This window comes from Ostrea edulis, chromosome 4 (genome assembly GCF_947568905.1).
Source record: "Ostrea edulis chromosome 4, xbOstEdul1.1, whole genome shotgun sequence".
Taxonomy (NCBI): Eukaryota; Metazoa; Mollusca; class Bivalvia; order Ostreida; family Ostreidae; genus Ostrea; species Ostrea edulis.
Genome location: NC_079167.1, coordinates 28027187 through 28047016, shown reverse-complemented (window position 1 = coordinate 28047016; position 19830 = coordinate 28027187). Strand labels below are relative to the sequence as shown.

At 34.8% G+C, this 19830-nt stretch overlaps 1 protein-coding gene across 1 annotated transcript; it reads right to left on the bottom strand.

Annotated features, from left to right (window-relative positions):
• Nucleotides 1-98: 98 nt before the first annotated feature.
• LOC125672444 (trypsin-3-like) lies at nucleotides 99-8977 on the bottom strand. The gene is given in 9 exon segments (XM_056164398.1): nucleotides 99-281; nucleotides 549-603; nucleotides 881-1029; nucleotides 1208-1261; nucleotides 1320-1522; nucleotides 5362-5417; nucleotides 5419-5451; nucleotides 5567-5751; nucleotides 7624-8977. Coding segments are annotated over 9 exon segments (885 nt in total). The 5' UTR covers nucleotides 7670-8977; the 3' UTR covers nucleotides 99-177.
• Nucleotides 8978-19830: the final 10853 nt, after the last annotated feature.

Here is a 19830-nt window from a genome sequence, read left to right as displayed (position 1 = left end):
AATAGAACAGAACATCATACTGGCGTAATTTTGTTCCACAATGAACGTTAATATTGGTCCTTCTTTTATAGATAAAAAAATAAAAATGCAGTCCAAAGTAATGGAGAAAAAAATTTGTAAATGAACAACATGCACATTAAAAATAACAACAAGGTAACTGACTAAGGTTTTCGGTACTTAGTTCACGACGTTGTTACCCAGCCAGCTAACGTAGTTGACCACTCGGGTATACACACCAGGCTTGAAAGCTTCAGCACAGCCAAACCCCCAGCTGGTGATTCCTACAAAAATAATGTTAAGTACCAATCACAGTATTCTATTCTTTTCAAATGCTTTAATGTACGTTAGCAATACTAAACAGGTATGTTTTTAAGTACTATAAGACCATTCATTCAATATGTGTATATTGTCTCTAAATTTGAGATATAAAGCATTTATCAGATAAGCATTTCTGAACAAAATGGATGCAACCTGTTTGTATAATTAGAAAATTAACTTGTTGATATAAAATTTATAAAAGCAACGTCACATCTAGAAGAATCCATTACATGTGAGGTACCATGATCCTCGAGAGCTACAAACTAAAGGTCCTCCACTATCTCCCTACGAGAAAAAAACTCCAAAATTTATAAATCTTCAACCAAAAATAATCTACAGAAAAGTCATTGATACAGTTCTGCTTGACGTGTGGATTGCTGATTGGCAATACCTCCTGAAATCACGAATATGACTTTAATTCTTTCAAATCTTTGGATGATTATGTATGAAGTGTAGATTGCTAATTACAGAAAATTCATTTAATTTGAAATTGAATGATTGCATTATTTAGCATGTGTGCTGAAAGTGAATGCAGTATTCTTTTTGACATGTAGTCTTGTACTTGACAGGAGTCCTTTCCGCCGGGTTCATACCCAGCACAAATCATGGTGGTCGTATCCATATATCTACCATAGTAATCACGGCTGGCACAGGTGGATTGATCAATGATTGGCACTGTCACCTGTCTTAAAACTAAATTAGATCCTGTACCTGTAAACAAAATACAATTAACTACTTTACATGTACTAGTAGCTATGGACATCGTGCACGTCACTAATAGAAATACATGTAATCATAAGGCCCCATAAATACTAAACTAAAACGATTTTTAGGTTACGAAATGTGTTTTTTCTTCTTCTAGATTTGTACAGTCCTAACTGTAACACACCTAGGGTGTCTCCCCATCCTGTGGTGAAGCAATTCGTTCCAGTATCTACATCAACTCCACTCACACAGTATCTACATCAACTCCACTCACACAGTATCTACATCAACTCCACTCACACAGACTGGGCTAACGAAATAGTTGATTTGTGCAGGCGTACTTAGCTCCATCAGAGCGATGTCGTTGGTGAGTTTGGAACTACTGTAACTATTATGACTTATGATGGTTTTAACAGACAGATTCTGTTCAGAGGACTCTGTTTTTGATCTGTCGTGTTTTCCCAAGCGAACGTGCCATTGTGAGACTGTCGCCATGGAACTATAAGAATATTGTAAAGTAAATCATATGATCAGAAGTGATGAAAGAATTAGATAGGTTACATGAGGAATATCTGCTAGTTCCAAATGACGAAGCTTTTGATAACAGCCTTCGTTTGAGAGACTCATTAGTACAACTGTACTTTAAGAGAACTTGGCTTGAATTCCACATTTAGTAATCCATACATTTTCCCTCGCAAAGGACACATTTCTACAAAATGACGTTTCGGTTTTAAACACATTTAATATTCCAGTCAATGGGAGGAATGGTTTTGAGTTGTTGTACCTATACTGAATTCCAAACCTTCACAAACGCATTACAAAGATACACTGCAGATATCAGTAAATATTCGGACAAGCTCATATCCTTACTCCTCACAAATATATTAATTATTGTGCAGGGATATCTTCAGATGTACTATGTCATAACAGTTTCGAGAAGGTGTAAATTCTCAAAATTTCGAAACTTTTGTAAATTTTAAATGGCTAAGCTTGTCCATAATGAGCAGCATCATCACGTACGACTTTTCAACACTTTACAAGACGATTCCTCAAGATGAATTGAAAACTAGGTTTTTGAAATCATAGACAGCGAAAATGGGAGTATTCAACCCAAACATACGTTCTTGTTAAAAAATCATTCCGAATCTACACATAAAGACTCTGAAGTTGATATTGAAAAGATATATGATTTCTTATTGACAACATTTATGTAATCTTTGTAGATCAGGTCTTCTAAAAGTCTGTTGGAATTCTCATGAGGCTGAATGTATTATATAAAAAACTTCTACATGAGAAGTAGAAATTTCTGGTGGCCTTCAACTCGTCATTTAGATATACATGTAAAGACGACGTTTTATTTATTAACAATATTCATTCCAATGTTGATTCAATGAAAGGCGAAGATAACGAACAGTGATCAATCTCACAACTCTTATAAGCAATAGAAAACAGAGAGTGGTGCAAACACGTACCCCTGGATATACCTGAGGTGGGATAAGGTGCCTAGGAGGAGTAATCATCCCATATCGACCGGTCACACCCGCCGTGAGCCCTATATCTTGATCAGGTAAACGGAATTATCCGTAGTCAAAACCAGTGTGGCAAGAACGGCCTAACAATCGGTATGAAACATATCAGACAGCATTAGACCCAATGAAAGGTATTGGCAATCTAGATCGTTATAACGACCATAGAATTTGCGAAATGCTGATTTTAAACGAGACGGTTGGAACCCCTGCACCATCAACTTGTTTGTCAGTAGCATGCGTCGATTTAAAAACTGACCATACGCAGAAAAAGCTTTTGCGTATCGAATCAGTAGAGAGATGTAAACACCATATACAGGTGATAATGGAATATTGCTACACAAATATGGGAAGTTGACGAAAAAGAAGTTGAAATCATCCCGTTTGTCATAAAGTTGAGTTGTTCGTTTGCTGTTAATATCTACTTTCAATAAAATATCTAAGAATGAAGCAGACGTGGACGACTCTGTGGTGTCTTTTATTTTTAGTTCACTGGGATATATTGAATCGACATGTGAATGGAAATTATTATTGTTAATAGATAATACATCGTCGATGTATCTAAATGTCGAATTGAAGATCACAACAAGAGATTGTTCTCACGTAGAAGTTTTTGAATAAATTCTGCTTCATAGGAATATAAAAGCATAAAAAATATATCCCTGTAAATTTGAAATAGAGAGCCTTCCACATGGAAGTTAATGATTGGTTGATTGTATATTGTTTAACGTGCCGCTCGAGATGTTTTCCCCACTCATATGGAGATATCACCATTCCCGGTGAAGAGCTGCAAAATTTAGGCCTATACTAGGCGCTTACGGCTTTTGAGCAGGGAGAGATCTGTGACGTGGGGTGTCGGTTTTTGCGGTCTCATCCTAAGGACAGCCTCATTCAGTCGCCTCTTACGATAAGCAAGGAGTACTGAGGACCTATTCTAACCCGGATCTCCACGGGAATGGAAGTTAATGGCAAACTAACACAGCATTATGAGAAACGGAATGACTACCCATATTTATGTAGCAATATTCCATTATATTCTGGATATGGTATTTGTTTTCAAAGTGATTCGATACACGAAGATGTGTTCTGCGTATGATCAATCTGTAAAGCGATGGAGGCTACTGACCAAATAGTTGATGTTACAGGGATTTCAACAGTCTCGTTGAAAGTGAGAATTTCGCAAATGACCGTTAAAATGATCTTATTTGCAAATACAACCTGTTATTGGGACGAATGTTGTCTGATGTGTTTCGTGTAAAACTTATACGGTACCAATTTTGATGCACCAGATGAGCATTTCGACAAACAATGTCTCTTCAGTGATGCTCAAGCCGATATTTTGGAAATTCGAAATGACAAAAAACTTGTTACAGCTAAAAGGAAAACTAAAGTGCCAAAAAAAATCCAAAAAAAACAACAACACACAACGGGGGCCAAATTCGTCCAAGGATCAGAGCTATGCATGAGGGAGATATCATCCTTAATTTTGAAATGAATTTCTAAATTTTATCCCAGCAATTAAATATACATCCGTATTTTCAAGCTAGTAACGAAGTACTTAGCTACTGGGCTGTAGAAACCAATTTTTAGACCATTCTTTACTCTGTTTATCTGATCAAGAAAAAGGGATCATTGCTGGTGTGACCGGTAAACACAAGCAAGCTTACTATCCCTAAACACTTGATCCCACTTTCGGTGTTTCCAGGGGTCCATATTTGATATCTTCTCGAGTTTGTATTCTATGTAACATTGATGACATTTATCACTGTTCGTTATCGTCACCTATTTTTATACACATAGTTTTGTACGAATATATATTACTGATCTTTAATTCGAGTTGTACAAAATCTTTGGTGTTACGAGTGCACATAACAAGAGAACTGTTACTAGTACCGAGTTTGCTGGCATCGAGTTATAAGAGCATAACATTAACACTGTTATTAGTACGATAACAATGATTTGTTTGTTTCACGTCCGAGTGACACCCCCACTTTCATCCCCTCCTGCGCAAACTATGAAATAAATTTTAGTTGATTGGACAGGGAATTACTTACCTACCTATCTACCTCTCTACCTACCTCTCTATACCTACCTACCTACCTAAGTTTAAAAGCATAACCGATATCTGTATGCAGCTGAGAAGAAATATAAATTCGAATTTCCTCATTTCATTTTTCAATCTTCTAAAACTAACCAAGGCATAGGTATTGTGTGGGACAAAGTGCAAGGTCTATGGGTCAAACAAAATGACTTATTAATTCCAATGTGTTATGTTCACCGTTTTCTGCTCTTGAGTTTAATGGACGACTTAAGCAAAATCATTTAATGCCCTGCTGAAAAAGGTCTTGGTATCTAAACAATCTCCATAAAGTGATAGTAGTTTACCAGGAATAAATGAAGGGGGAAGTCCTGCTATGGAGGGGGGGGGGGAGTCTGACTCTACAACTAGTGATAGAGTAGGTCTTCCCATGGGGAAGTCTGGTTCTAGAGTGAGCCTTCACCGGGGGTTCTCCTGCTCTAGAGTGAACCTTCCCCTTCTCCTGCTCTAGAGTGAGCCTTCCCCCAGAGGGAAGGCTCACTCTAGAGCCAGACTTCCAGGGGAAAGGCTCACTCTACAACACCGGCACGGTACGTTTGAAGTTTCTCTTTCACAGCAGTAAATATTTTCGCAGGGAGCAAAGATTGGGGCTTGGTAGAACATTTACTAGATCCAGGAATGTATCTATGAATATGTTTGTAAGGGTTTTTGTGAAGTTCCATTGCTTCATCTAGTACCGAGTTATTATGTTTCAGATTCAGTATTTTACCATACCCTTGCACGCAATGCGCCGCAGTGATGACGTATTTATCTGATACCAGGCTTCCCCCCACATATGTGCGTTCCTTGAAATTCTAAAGACGCCTACATTGTAAATAAAAGTGAATGTAAAAGTTGAAATTTGACTTCATTTGTAACATAATATATCAAACATTTATATTTTAACTATAATGAATTCTCAATTATTGCATATACGTGCCATCCATGGCCAGCTGTTAGCGTGAGCCTCAGTTCCACCGACAATATACGTCACAGCAGGGCTGATGGACGGGCTTCCACATCCTGCCTGATTTATATTTTGCAAAATGGCCGTCAGATCTGCCTGAACTAGCTGGGTATCCGTGTTATGACCATTTCCTCCATGAGGTCTCCTGTGAGGTTTTGCTATCAATTATAAGCACACAAGTATATGAATATGGTTATATATATTTATCCAAATTGTTTTTGTTTTTTTAAATCACAGTGTCTTTCATTTCATATTTCTCAGGCGTTACATTTTAGAATAGTTTTTAAATTAAATTAAAAGGTTTACATTATTAAATTACTTTATTCTTAATATTTAAAAACGTAATGCCTGAGGATTATGAAATGAAAGCGCATGCATGAAAATTTTAACATTGTTTAGTGTTTATTTTATTTCTTTTAATACTATATATATATATATATATATATATATATATATATATATATATATATATATATAATTTCAACTTCAGACTACTTGTGGATAGAATCAGAGTGGTATTTACCAAAGTAATTTTTTTTTGAATGACCGATCACTAGATATGAATATTTCCGTTTTCCATTTTTGTTGACGAAACAACTGTCTATGATGTCAAAGAGTCTAGTCTTTAATCTATCGCGAGGAATGACCGTGTAAAGTGTTGAAAAGTCGTATTTTTTATGTTGTTTTGAGAAACGTTTTGCAATTTCAAATTTACTAAAAGTTCTTTAGAATGTTCTAGAATTCACATTTGATTTACATCACTTCTGGTATATGTAATCGCACAGTACGCATGGCCTTTCTCCTTCATAGCTGTCAATATTTTCATGAGGAGCAAAGATAGGGGCTTGGTAGAACACTTACTGGATCCAACAATGTATCTTTGTTTGAAATGATTTTTATGAAGTTTAGGAATCCAATCTAGGTACAGTAACTCGTATTCATTCAAACCATTGACTGGGAAATTAAATGTGTCTAAAACTGAAGCATGGTTTGAAAGAATTTCATCTTTTGAAAGGACAGCTGAGCACGATTATCAAAAGTGGAATTAATACAAAGTTCGTTTAAAATACAGTAAAAACATGAATTTCCTAAAAAAAAAGATAAGAGAATTGTAAATTTTCTTTTGATGTTCAAATGTTGACAAGTATTACCCCTTCCTACATATCCCCCCCCCCCCCCCCACACACACACACTGTTTATTGGACAGCTGAATTTAGAAGTTACATTCCATACGGTAAAGTCTATCCATTTTACTTATAAGAACATAAATTAAGTTTTTATTTTCATCATTTGTTAATGAAATTTGCAGCAAGTGTCGGTAAATGGTAACAATGTAAGCGATAAACATTCTGACAGTATCATGCTCACTCTGTATCTTTTTAGACTTGTATATATTTAAACGGCATGCAATTATATATCGTTTAAAGTAGATTATCTAAGTTTTGCTAATCAAATCCAATCCTTTTGTCAATGTGACAATAGCATATGTTGAATTCAAATCACTCACGCAAGCTTCATGATGTGTGACTCACATTTAATATAATGTGTTAATATGATATTTGAATTCCTGACATTAAGGATTTATCTTGTTTATAATCTCAATGCATCCAACTATGACAACTCTTATTATTTATATACTTCCAACTATGACAGTAAATTGTGTTGGAATCAGTATTATGCTAAATGACTATACTGCATTGCGTTGAATTTTGAAATAAATATTGTCCAGCTCCAAATGTTGAATTCAAATCACTCACGCAAGCTTTATGATGTGTGACTCATATTTAATATAATGTATTATGATAGTTTATGGTCAATGGTATGTTTATAATAAAATTTCGAATGATTAAAAGTTACAATCTACAATTTTGTTATGATTGCTACCATAAACGACAAAAGACTTTTACCATCAAGTTTCAATATATGATATAATCAGAATACGGGTCTTTAGCCTATTTGCATGTTACCCTGATGTGTCCTTAACAGAATCTTAGATTATTATATTTCCTGCCATATAGAAACTTTCTTACCGATTACCAGGCACACAGCAGAGAGAAGGACTGCTACTTTCAACATGGTGGTTACGACTGACCCACAGACATGGCCAGTGCTAGTTTTAAAGGATTAATCGTGGTCCGATTATTTCAGTGTGAAACTGACAGCTTACACGAGTACATGCAATCAAACACAAGAGGCCAAGTTTCAATTACCTCAAATGAGTTATCTGTACAGGTCACAGTGTATTATTTGGAACCTTAGATAGTCTGTCTTGATAATGCTCAGTCTTCGTGTACGTTTAGGAGTTTTGTGCAGAGGGATTGTGTAATGTGATCCTATTCGGTAGAAAGGCGTATTACATATATCAATAACTTGATTCAAAATCATACTGTGAGAAGAAATTAACATTAAAGGCGGATTTTGAAACAATAATGGGGAAGAATCTCTTTGAGGCGATTTAAGATTATTTCTTATTATAAAAGATGAAGCGGGGGCAGGTTTCGAGTTCATGATCTAGCTTGTCCGTTTCTTGGTATTGTAAGTTCTAGTTTTTGTTTTTGTCCAAAACATTTATCAGCAGGAAGAATTGTTTCTTATATTAAACTGCTACCATGAGAAGGTTCAAAGCATTTGGAAAGGTGAAATCTGGCATCTCTTGAGATGGTATGTTTCATTGCTATAGACTAGAACAGGCGACGTTTTGTCTATTAACAATAATAACTTACATTCTTATGCCGATTCGATATTATCCCTGTGAGCTCGAAATGAAAGGCACCACAGAGTCGTCCACTTCTGCTTCATACATGTACTTGGATATTTTATTGAAAGTAGATATTAACGGCAAACAACTCAACTTTACGACAAACGGGATGAATTCAACTTCTCCATCGTCAACTTCCCATATTTATGTAGCAATATTCCATTATCACCTATATATGGTGTTTACATCTCTAAACTGATTCGATATTGATAGTGCAGGGGTTCCAAAAGTCTCGTTTAAAATCAGCATTTCGCAAATTCTATGGCGGTTATAATGATCTAGTTTGCCGATACAACCTATCATTGGGTCAAATGCTGTCTGACGTGTTTCATGCCGATTGTTAGGCCGTTCTTGCCACACTGATATTGACTACGGATGGCTTCGTTTACCTGATCCGAGATATAGGGCTCACGGCGGGTGTGACCGGTCGACAGGGAATGCTTACTCCTCCTAGGCACCTGATCCCAGCTCATGTATATCCAGGGGTCCGTGTTTGCCCAACTCTCTGTTTTGTATTGCTTATATGAGTTATGATTGATCACTGTTCGTTATCTTCGCTTTTCAGGTAACCTCAAGTATCATAATAACTAGGAAAATACAGTATCAGATTTAGAATTGTCTAGCACTTTTCACTGAGAATATTTCAGGAGATGCATGGGATTTATTACCGCCGATCGATTTCCAATTTTAGACACTCTTCAGAGAAAATGGCTCTAATTGAAGTGTGTGTGCATTTTTCGCAAAAATAATTAAAAAGTAAGTTTGATTGCTCATTTGAATCATAATCCTGTAATGTTAAAAATGTTTGGATCTGAAATTAGATCAGCTGATACGTGTCAAATCATCTATGTCATAAAGCGGAGGAAATATAACACATTTGTATGTATGCACGAAATCATAACTTACTTTAATATCCTGTAGTAGCACTCATCAAAGAATAATTGGATATGTATTTGACCCAATCTAGTGTCTGTTCGTCTGCTAATTTTCATATGCAGATCAAAGGGAGGGCATTAAATTGAAAGCGTGTTCTATACTACTTCTTTACCACTTTAAAACAGGGACATTTGTTACCCAAATTCCATATTCAAATAGGTCTGATCTTACCCCTCCCAAGATTGCGTAGAAAGAAATCCAAACCAAAACGTTTGATTGTAATTCATGTGTAAATGTCTAAAATGATAAAGTGGGGGATCTAGATGAGATGATGCACCCCCATCTTGATTTAAAGTTTTATGAAAATGTTCAGTCTACGCAATCCTTTAGGGCAGAAACTGTATCACCTTGTTACTTTGAAACATTTTTGTTTCTCCATAATAGAAGTTGTAGCTAAAAATAGTTAGGATCAATATCAATCAAATAATTTACACATCTAGAACAACATTTGCAGTCTAAAGGAGATCTACGTTACATAATTTCTTACAAGAATATCTCGTCATCTGACTAATGGTATTTTTAGAATGTGTTCATCGTCCGTTGGTTAATGCCATTTTTTTTTTTTTTTTTACATTTTGCTATAATGAATAATACGGATCCAATGACAACTAAATTTGGTGCAAGATGTCTTAGACAAAGAGTCTAGGCCTCCTCTATCAGTATCAGATGACAGATTGTTTGAATGATTTTTTCAAAGCAAATAAGGTTATGCTTAAAAAGATTCGAGCCAAATTGTGGTTTAAGAGTTTTTAAAGAATTTTTAATGATATCGGAACATTTAGTTTGGTGGGTGATCCCTTATGTATATATTGATTTCTTTATCTAATTTTGTACCGTTATGCATTCTTTAAATGAAATTTTAAAAAGTCTAAATAAATTCATACTGAATATGATTTTACGGCGTTTACCTAGATAATTTATGCTCAAAATTAAAAGCAAAGAAGAAATCCAGCCTGTAATGTTTTCAAATTGAATATGTGTCCATACCATATAAGAATATTTTCACAAATTAATCACTTGTAAGAGAATAATATTTAAACGTTGTGTTTGATATTTTTTTAAAAATGTGTTTTAAAGACAGAGAGAAAAAAAAACAGCTTGATTTGTTTGTAGTAATTCAGATGGGAAATTTTGAATGAGGCAGATTATGTTCAATCGATTAAATCTTTTTATCAAACTCATTTACATACCTATATCTTTGGTTATATCTGTACCATTGAATACCTTCTTTGAAATGAATTAAAGATTTTAAAAATCTAATTACATTCAATATGATTTTCCGATCACTTTTCTTGAAAAGTATGTGATAAAAATTTCATTTTCTGGAGGAACAGAGGAAATTCGGATTGAATTTTTCATGATTTTCATGATTTCACAAATTGCTTGGAATTTTTTTCCCTCTTAGTGCCCGGACATAGACTGTTTAACTGTTGACCATTAAATGTATTGAAATCACAAACGGTTTAATCACTATCATACATACATGTATTTCTGTAATGTATCTACCACTGCTAAATCTTAGCGTAAATTGGTTTTTCAACACTGAACAGTTCGGGGGTTGTTCCCATGGAAACCAATTCATGTCATGTTTCAGACAGGGGATACCTCCTTTCTAAGTCTAAACAATACTATAAAAATCTAATTACTTTCATCTCATCATCATATCCCCTTGAGCGCTTCTACTGAAAGAGGGGCCTCCGTGGCCGAGTGATTAAAGCATTGCGCTCAAAATCACACGGCCTCTCACCTCTGTCGGCGCGGGTTGGAATACCGCTCGCGCCGGTAAGTGAGAAAGTTTCCCAGTTTACTTTCGGAAGGTCGATGGTCTCTTCCCAGGTACATTGTATCTGGGTTCTCTCTTCCACCAATAAAAAAAACTTGGCGCCACCATATAACTGAAAAATTGTTGAGTGTGGCGGAAAACATCAAACAATCAATCTATCCACTGAAAGAATGGATTCTAACGACGAAACAGTTTTGACGTATGACGAAAAGGAAGTTAGTTCGGGAGAAGATACTGATGTTGTTATCAGTGATAGTAGATGAAACCCTGCGCAAGCGCGGGGAATCATAATTAAATGATATTGCATAGAGGAAGGACTTGTTAAAATGCGTGCTTACATTGTTGCACACATGAATTGAATGAATCAAACATTTATTCGACCCTTTTTGTGCACAACCTTTTTGCTATAGTTAGTGATTTTTAGCATTTGTACAATCATGTTTTATTGGCTGGGCTACTTTGTGTCATGTGAAAAGTCAGCCTGTTTTAAACTATATCTAGTCAATTTGTAGTTATTAGTAAATTTTAAGCCCAGCCAATTAATTGTTGTGTAAGATTATGTAATATACAATTGTAGTTTATAGTTATTGTTAGTTTGATAAATGACAAATTCACACAATGGTATTCCTGTTATTCTTTCCAGGGATGTGACTGAATTCCTCAGAAATAAGAGGAAAACTGGTCAAAAAGGGAGGAAGACACTTCACCCTACCTGGAAAAATATCATTTTCTGCCATTTTAGATCAAATCCAGAGTGTTTCATTTTTTCAAAAATTGAGCTAATCACAAGATTTCCTCTGAAAAGAGGAAAAATCATACCCCTGCTTTCATAATTATGTACTGTACAACAAAAACAAGAAATGTTTTTCTTACATTCTTTGGGCAAAATTGTGAAGATAAATGAACAATATATTTAATGCATGTGTAAGAGGAATATTAAAATCCCGCATTAGATACATCAAAACAAAAGTACGTACCATCTATCAATCTGTGTTTAGTAAAACAGAAGTGACGAAAGAATTAGAAAGGTTGCATGAGGAATATGTTTTGGTTCCAGCTAACTAACAACATTGTATTTATTTCTAAGGCTCATTATTACAACTGTATTTTAAACGAACTTGGCACTAGTTCCACTTTTGGTAATCGTACTTATACATGTACTCCAACTCTCCTTTCAAAAGATGAAATCCTTCAAACCCATGCTTCAGTTTTAGTCACATTTAATATCCCAGTCAATGGGTCGGATGAATATGAGTTACCATACATATACTTGATTCCCAAACTTCATAAAAACCCTTACAAAGATACATTGCTGGATCCAGTAAGTGTTCTACCCAGCCTCTATTTTTGCTCCTCACGAACATATTAACAGCTGTGAAGAAGAAACTTCAAACGTACTGTGCCACTACATATGACAGAAGTGGTGTAAATCAAATATGGGTTCTAAAGAAATCTAAAGAACTTTTAGGAAACTTGAAATCGCTAAGCTTTTCTGAAATTAACAACATCAAAATGTATGACTTTTCAACACTATACACGACCATTCCTCACGATAAATTAACGACTAGACTTTTTGACATCATAAACAGTTGCTTCCTCAAACAAAATAGAAAAAGGAAATATTCATATCTAGTGATTAGTCATCCAAAAACTTACTTTGTTAAACACCACTCTGATTCCACGCAAAAGTACTCTGAAGTTGAAATAAAAATTATGCTAGAGTTCCTCATTGACAATATCTTCGTGACATTTAGATATATCGACAACGTTTTGTCTATTAACAACAAGAGGTACTGTGAGCAAAGCTCACTAAGAATACCCCCCGCTTACCCCAATCTCCCAAAGGGTGTTGTTAATAGGTATAAATTACCTCTTTCCTGAGTGTAAAAATATGGTATGCCTTTGTAGAAAAAATGGAAGATATAGTCCGAACACAAATCCATGGCATAAACCTATAATTTTGACCCTGAGATCAAAGGTCAAGGTCATAAAGAGGTCATGAATGTACATGACGCATAGTCTCATGTTGATACACCCATGTCTTATGGTATGACTATGTCAAAAGCCTATAATCAATTTTGACCTTGATGTCAAAGTTCAAGGTCATATAGAGGTCATGAAGGTACCCGAAATATTGTCTCATGGTGATACACTCATGTGTTAATTATGATATGCCTATGTCAAAGAACAAAGAAGTTATGGCTCGGACACGAATCCATTGTAAAAAAAAAAACCCTTTAATTTTGACCTTGAGGTCAAGGTCATATAGAGGTCATGAAGGTACTCGACACATCGTCTCATGGTGATCCACCTTTGTGCCAAATATGGTATGCCTAAGTCAAAGAACAAAGAAGTTATGGTCCGGACACGAATCTGCACAGACAGACAGACAGACAGACGGACGGACGGACAGAGTGATCCCTATATACCCTCCGGAACTTCGTTCGGGGGGTATAATGGTAACTTTCATTGATATGTCTCCCGTGTGGATCCGGGTTAAATTTTGCAGCCCTTCACCGGCAATGGTGACGTCTCCATATGAGTGAAATATTCTCGAGAGGGACGTAAAACAATATACAATCATTCATATGTCGATTTGATTTATCCCTGTGAGCTCGAAATAAAGGACACCACAGAGTCGTCCACTTCTGCTCCATACTTAGATATTTTATTGAAAGTAGACATTAACGGCAAACTGACAACTCAACTGTATGACAAACGGGATGATTTCAGCTTCTCCATCGTCAACTTCCCATATTTATGTAGCAATATTCCATTATCACCTGTATATGGTGTTTATATCTCTCAACTGATTCGATATGCAAGAGCTTGTTCTGCGTGTAGTCAGTTTTTAAATCGATACAAGCTACTGACAAACAAGTTGATGGTGCAGGGGTTGCAACAGTCTCGACTGAAGTCAGCATTTCGCAAATTCTATGGTCGTTATAACGATCTAGTTCGTCAATACAACCTATCATTGGGTCAAATGCTGTCTGACGTGTTCCATACCGATTGTTAGGCCGTTCTTGGCACATTGATTTTAATTACGGATAACCCCGTTTACCTTTTATAGGGCTCATATGGCAGATGTGACCAGTCGACAGGGTATGCTTACTCCTCCTAGGCACCCGATCCAACCTCTGGTGTGTCCAGAGGTCCGTGTTTGCCCAACTAATCTATTTTGTATTGCTTATATGAGTTATGGAATTGATCACTGTTCGTTATCTTCACCTTTCATCAGTAACTGTTAATAAATTATTACAAACAGTCATTACGAACATCTAAAATAGCAGATGAATATCGTATTAAAATTTCTATCGATGCGTCAGGTCGTTTGTCTCGGGAGGGGGTGTTCTTCGTTGAAGTAATATAATTATAAATCTTCATAAAATGATAAAAAGATGGGCCTAGTCAAAACTATTATAATTATTACGAGCACTGAACACCTACACAATTTTATACTGATTAAGTTGTAAACCAATCACAACTTTTTGACGTGCCGTAAAGGCCCGAGAATGTGCGATAGGTTGTGGCCTAAGCGTCTACAGCGATACAATGCCTTTGGCGCTTTGTTCTGGAAATTTATATAAGATTGATTCAAGACTAAAATCACTGATTGAAGAAACGAAGAGGTATATTTCATCCATTCAAAAATTATCGAAACTTATTTCTTCTGTAAGATCAAAATGAAGTACATCGATAAACAGCGGATTTACTTCATATAGCGTTATCTTAAGTTGTTATTAAAAATAAAACTGGCTTAGATCCGCCAATGTACTATCATTTTTTGCTATTTAAGGGTAGTTTATTGAAAACGAACGTAGGTTTTTAATTAATTTTATGACATTTACTAATCAAGCAAGATTCTATTATAGCTTACGGAGTTCACCTTACATAACATATATGGAACAACATTAAATGTGCAGCAGTATTTCTGGAGGAAGTGTTTCGGAGTTTAGAGGCAAAATTTGTTAATCTATAAGTATCTTAGATACTAGATCTACAGACGGAAATGAAAGTAAACGCGATTACCCGAAGTGTTTCAGTGACGTATCCGATGGTGAGCGTTTAGAGGAGACTCTCAGGCAACCAATTCCATGAAAGAACCTGCTCAATCTCGATTTATACCGAACGAAGCTCAGACAGGCCAAAGGTCCGGCTCGTCCGCGAAGCAAGGCTCTAAAGGTAACAAATATGTGTAAGAAAAAAATGAGGAAATCAGTGAAGGAATAGAGATAATCTGTACATACGTTCACTGAAGATTTCGTGATCCATATGGGCGCCGCCATATTGTTTTGTTCATTAGTTGCTTCTCCAGTTATTCGTGTTTTTATCTTGAATGCAAAAAATACAAGACAAACGTGAAATTTGTAATTCAAACACCCAGTTTGTTGATAATGAATGGTATAGTTATTGTTGTTACATTTGTTAGCCAATCATCATATAGAAAATAGTAATACGACTAAATAAAGTAAGTAAGTAAGTAATTTATTTCCAATTTTGGGCCCAGAGGGCATACAAAGAATACAAAGTTCATATACATAAATCATAAAAGAGTGATTATTCAAAAGATAGATGAAAAATAAAATTTACAAGTTCATGATAAATCAACTTTTCTTAGTAATGAACAGCTATATATGTAATTGGCAAATTTTTCAATAATATTGTTATATTCGTTGCTCATAAGACAGATAAAATTTTGTCTATTACACAGGTTTATAAAATTCTTGCACAAAATGTTCATGGACTCTATGAATGGTTTTCTTAAGTGTTGGTATGCTATGCAGTCAAATACAAAATGGAATTCATCTTCTACACAGCCAGACTTGCAGACAGTATATATTCTCTCATTTACATGTGTTTGTGTGTAACGTCCAGTTTCAATAGCCAAAGAGTGAGAACTGATTCTGAAATTTGTGAAACATTGTAAAACATGAGGATTACGAATTACTGAAAAATATTTTTCTCTACAGAATCTTGTTTTGAATAGTGCATAGGTTCGTAATTTACCAAATTGTTTGTCTGCATTGTCTGAGAGTGTATTACACCACTGATATTTAAATCTTTCATACAACTTATTAGCAACAATTGAGACAATATTTTTATCATGTATAGGGCATTGTATATCCAACTTATTCAAAATATAATGAATGCTACTGATCCAGCTGCTTTTGTTATTATCGTATAATACATTGTTTTCATGTACAGCATTTCTTAATAAGGAATTTACTTCAGAATTTAAAATTCTTTGTAAATATTTAAAACAGCTTTTTATGACATCAATATACATTGGGAATCGACCAAGTTCACCAACAATAGCTTTTTTAAGTACACCACAAATATATTTCAAAAATTTAATGTGCATTTTTTCACAGTACATTTTGTTAAAGAAGTTTTCCATACAATAATTGGGGCGTTTTGCAGAACATGTATCTGTATTTATTGTTCCCCAGATTTCACACGCATAAAGCAGTACAGGTTTTACAGTATGATCATATAAGTGTATCAGGGTATGTATTTTAGGTTTAATATTTCCAAAATATTTGACTAATTTAAAATATGCTTTTAATGCTCTTTTGTAGGGATCAAACTGGCAATTTGTGAATGAGCCTGATGAGTAGAAAACAATTCCTAGATATTTATATGATGACACTTGTTCAATAATTTGATTTTTATAGAAAAAAATTTCAGCTGATTTTTTTTATACCACTTTTGCAAAATATAATGATTTTTGTCTTCTTGAGATTGACAAACAGACAGGCAATATTTTTCACAGTAGCTTTCAAGTTTATTTATACATTGCTGAAGTCCTCTTTCAGATTTAGAAATTAATACTAAATCATCAGCATACAATAGACAATTTAGGGAAATGTCACCTAATTTAACCGGATCATCATTATCATTAAATAAAGATGGTAGACCATTGATTAATATATTTTAAAGAGATTTGGGCTTAAGTTATCTCCTTGTCTAACACCCACTTTAGATTCAAATGATCTGGAAGTTTGTTTTGAAGTTTTACTGACATTGAGTTTGCCTTGTACATATTCTTAATGACCTTATAAAAAGGCCCCATTATGTCTAGCTGATACAACCTGTGTAATAAGGCAGAGTGTAGTAACACAGTGTCAAAGGCTTTAGAAAAATCAATGAAGCAAACATACAGTTTGGATTTATTATTTGTATATTTTTGAATTAGGGATCTAAGTACAAACATGTGGTCACTAGTTCTGGCTTTTGGTTGAAAGCCAATTTGAACCTTATTAATAATATTTATGGAGTCCAAGTAATTTTGTAACCTGGTATTCAGTATGCTATTAAATACTTTGGATAAACAAGAAGTTATTGTTATTCCTCTATAATTTGAGGGGTCATATGGACTATCATTCTTATGAATTGGTTTAATAAAGCATGTTTTCCATTCATCTGGGTATTTGCCAGAGGACAAGATAATGTTAAATAACTTTAGCATACATGTATATGGTAAAACATAATGTACATTGGTTTTTAGCATTTCATTTTTAATGCCATCCAATCCAGCTGTTTTATTATTTTTAAGATGTTTTATTGCATTAATGACTTCCTTTTCTTTAATTGTATAGTCTAAAGAAGTAAATGTTTTATAAGATTTCTCTGACTTAGCAAGGTCTTCAAAATATTTATTCTGAGTACTAAATTTGCTATCAATACTGAGTAGTGTGGAAAAATGATTTACCCACTGTTCACTAGATATCTTAATGGACTGGTCATTTGTTTGCTGTTCTGCATTCAAATCTTTCAAAAGTTTCCAGTATGCATTTGGGTCATTTTCATATAGGGAATCTAACTTGTTTATGACTGTTGTTCTAAAGTTCCTATATTTTTATTTGCAACATCGATAATATAGCTTTCGGAATCTGAAGAAGGACCCTCTTATAATTGGGTCACTTGGAAAGTTTGAATACATTTTGCTTTTCCTTATTAGTTCAGAGCGCATATGGGCAAGATCCTTGTCATACCATTTCTTATGATTAAGGGTTTTATTACGTTTAGTTTTCTTACTTGATTTAATCTTTAGTGACAGCTTACAGGCACTATATAATATATTATTAAAGTTTCCCAATAGTTCATCAGTATCTGTTGTTGAACCCATAGAACTACATACCCTTTTTGCACATTCATCAAATCGTAACATTTTGTCTTTAACCTCTGAGCTATCAAATGCTTTTTAAAAAGGTATTTCAGAGCTTTTGTTCCATACATATGAAAAAGGTATATTAGTGCAATGGTCTAAATTGGGAGCAACAATTTCTTCAAATGAACAATTATTATGAATTGTAATTTTTGCATGGTCAGAAAGAACTGGTATGTGATCATGTACATAGAAGTATAACACATTTTTGGCAAAGGAATTTGAAACTAAACAGTAATCAACAACACTATTTCCATTGTATTGGAAAGAGGTAAACTTTCCTGAAAGATCACCAAATGTTCTGCCATTCAAAATTTGTACATCAGTAGAAACACACAAATCTATAAGGTTTTTTCCCCTCTCATTACATATATCATCATGACTGAATCTTGGGGGTAAATTGTAACCCAAATCATCACTAGGCATAGGTACATAATAGTCAAAATTTACATTTTCTGTTTCTTTGGCTGTTCTTGCATTCAAATCATTAAGTTTCCTAACTTGCCATATTTTATTACATCTGAATTTAACATACTCATGACATCTAGGTTATGTCTAACTACATACGAGGAATTGGAAGCTGGCATATATACATAACAAACATAGACATCTTTGTTAAAACCAAAGTAAGTTTTACAGAGTTTTAGCCACTGAATTTCACTACTAGATTTTTTCAAAATTGTGACCCCTTTTTTAACATCTTTGTTAATCAATAAAATCATTCCTCCAGAAGTAGGAAAGCCATTTTCAGTTTTACGAGATATTCTAATTGATTCATAATTTTCACAATAAATATCAAGGTCATCATGTTTGGTTTCTTGCAAGCCTAATATATCATAATTAGAGATTTCCTCTAAAACGCTTTGTCTGTTGATTTATCAAACAAGGAATTTTTTAAGGAGTGAATGTTCCAACTTCCGAGTTTCAGGTGTTTTCTCACTTTTCTGACAGTCATATCATCCGATAGAGTTCATTCCTCAGGTTCTTTGCCAGGATGAGAGTTCCTCTCTTTGTTAGGTGTTTTCTATCATTCAGGATGCCCCTTTGTGCATAACCTCTGTAAAATAGGTTGCTGTTGTCACAAAGTTCAACACACGGATCACTTCGGAACACGTTGTGTAGGGTGACGTTTAGAGTATTTACTTTTAGGTTGAGATCTAGATCTTTCCTTGGGAGGCCAAGTGATATTAGAATTTTCGAGTTAGGGAACTTCGACTTCGTACAGGTTACAAGGTTCTGTAATTGTTTGGTCAAGGCATCCTTGTCGTGTTTTTCCACATCGTTGCAGAGAAGATGGTAGATTACAACTTTTGGATCAAAATCTGTTTCAGGCTTCTTTTCCTGTATGTATTTCAGGGCCTCCTCAACTGTAAATTTCTGGACTTTGTACACATACGCCTTTGATCCAGCAACAAATCTGGAATTCACATACTTCACATTTGAGGTTCCAATAAGGAGAACTTGTTTTCTTCTGAAGTTCCGTTTAGGATTCATCTCTTCTCTGTTCCTTTTATTCTGTTGCGCAGTCTGTTGTGCAGGGCACCTCTTACGTATATTATCATCACTGATATCATTCTGTGCTGGATAGT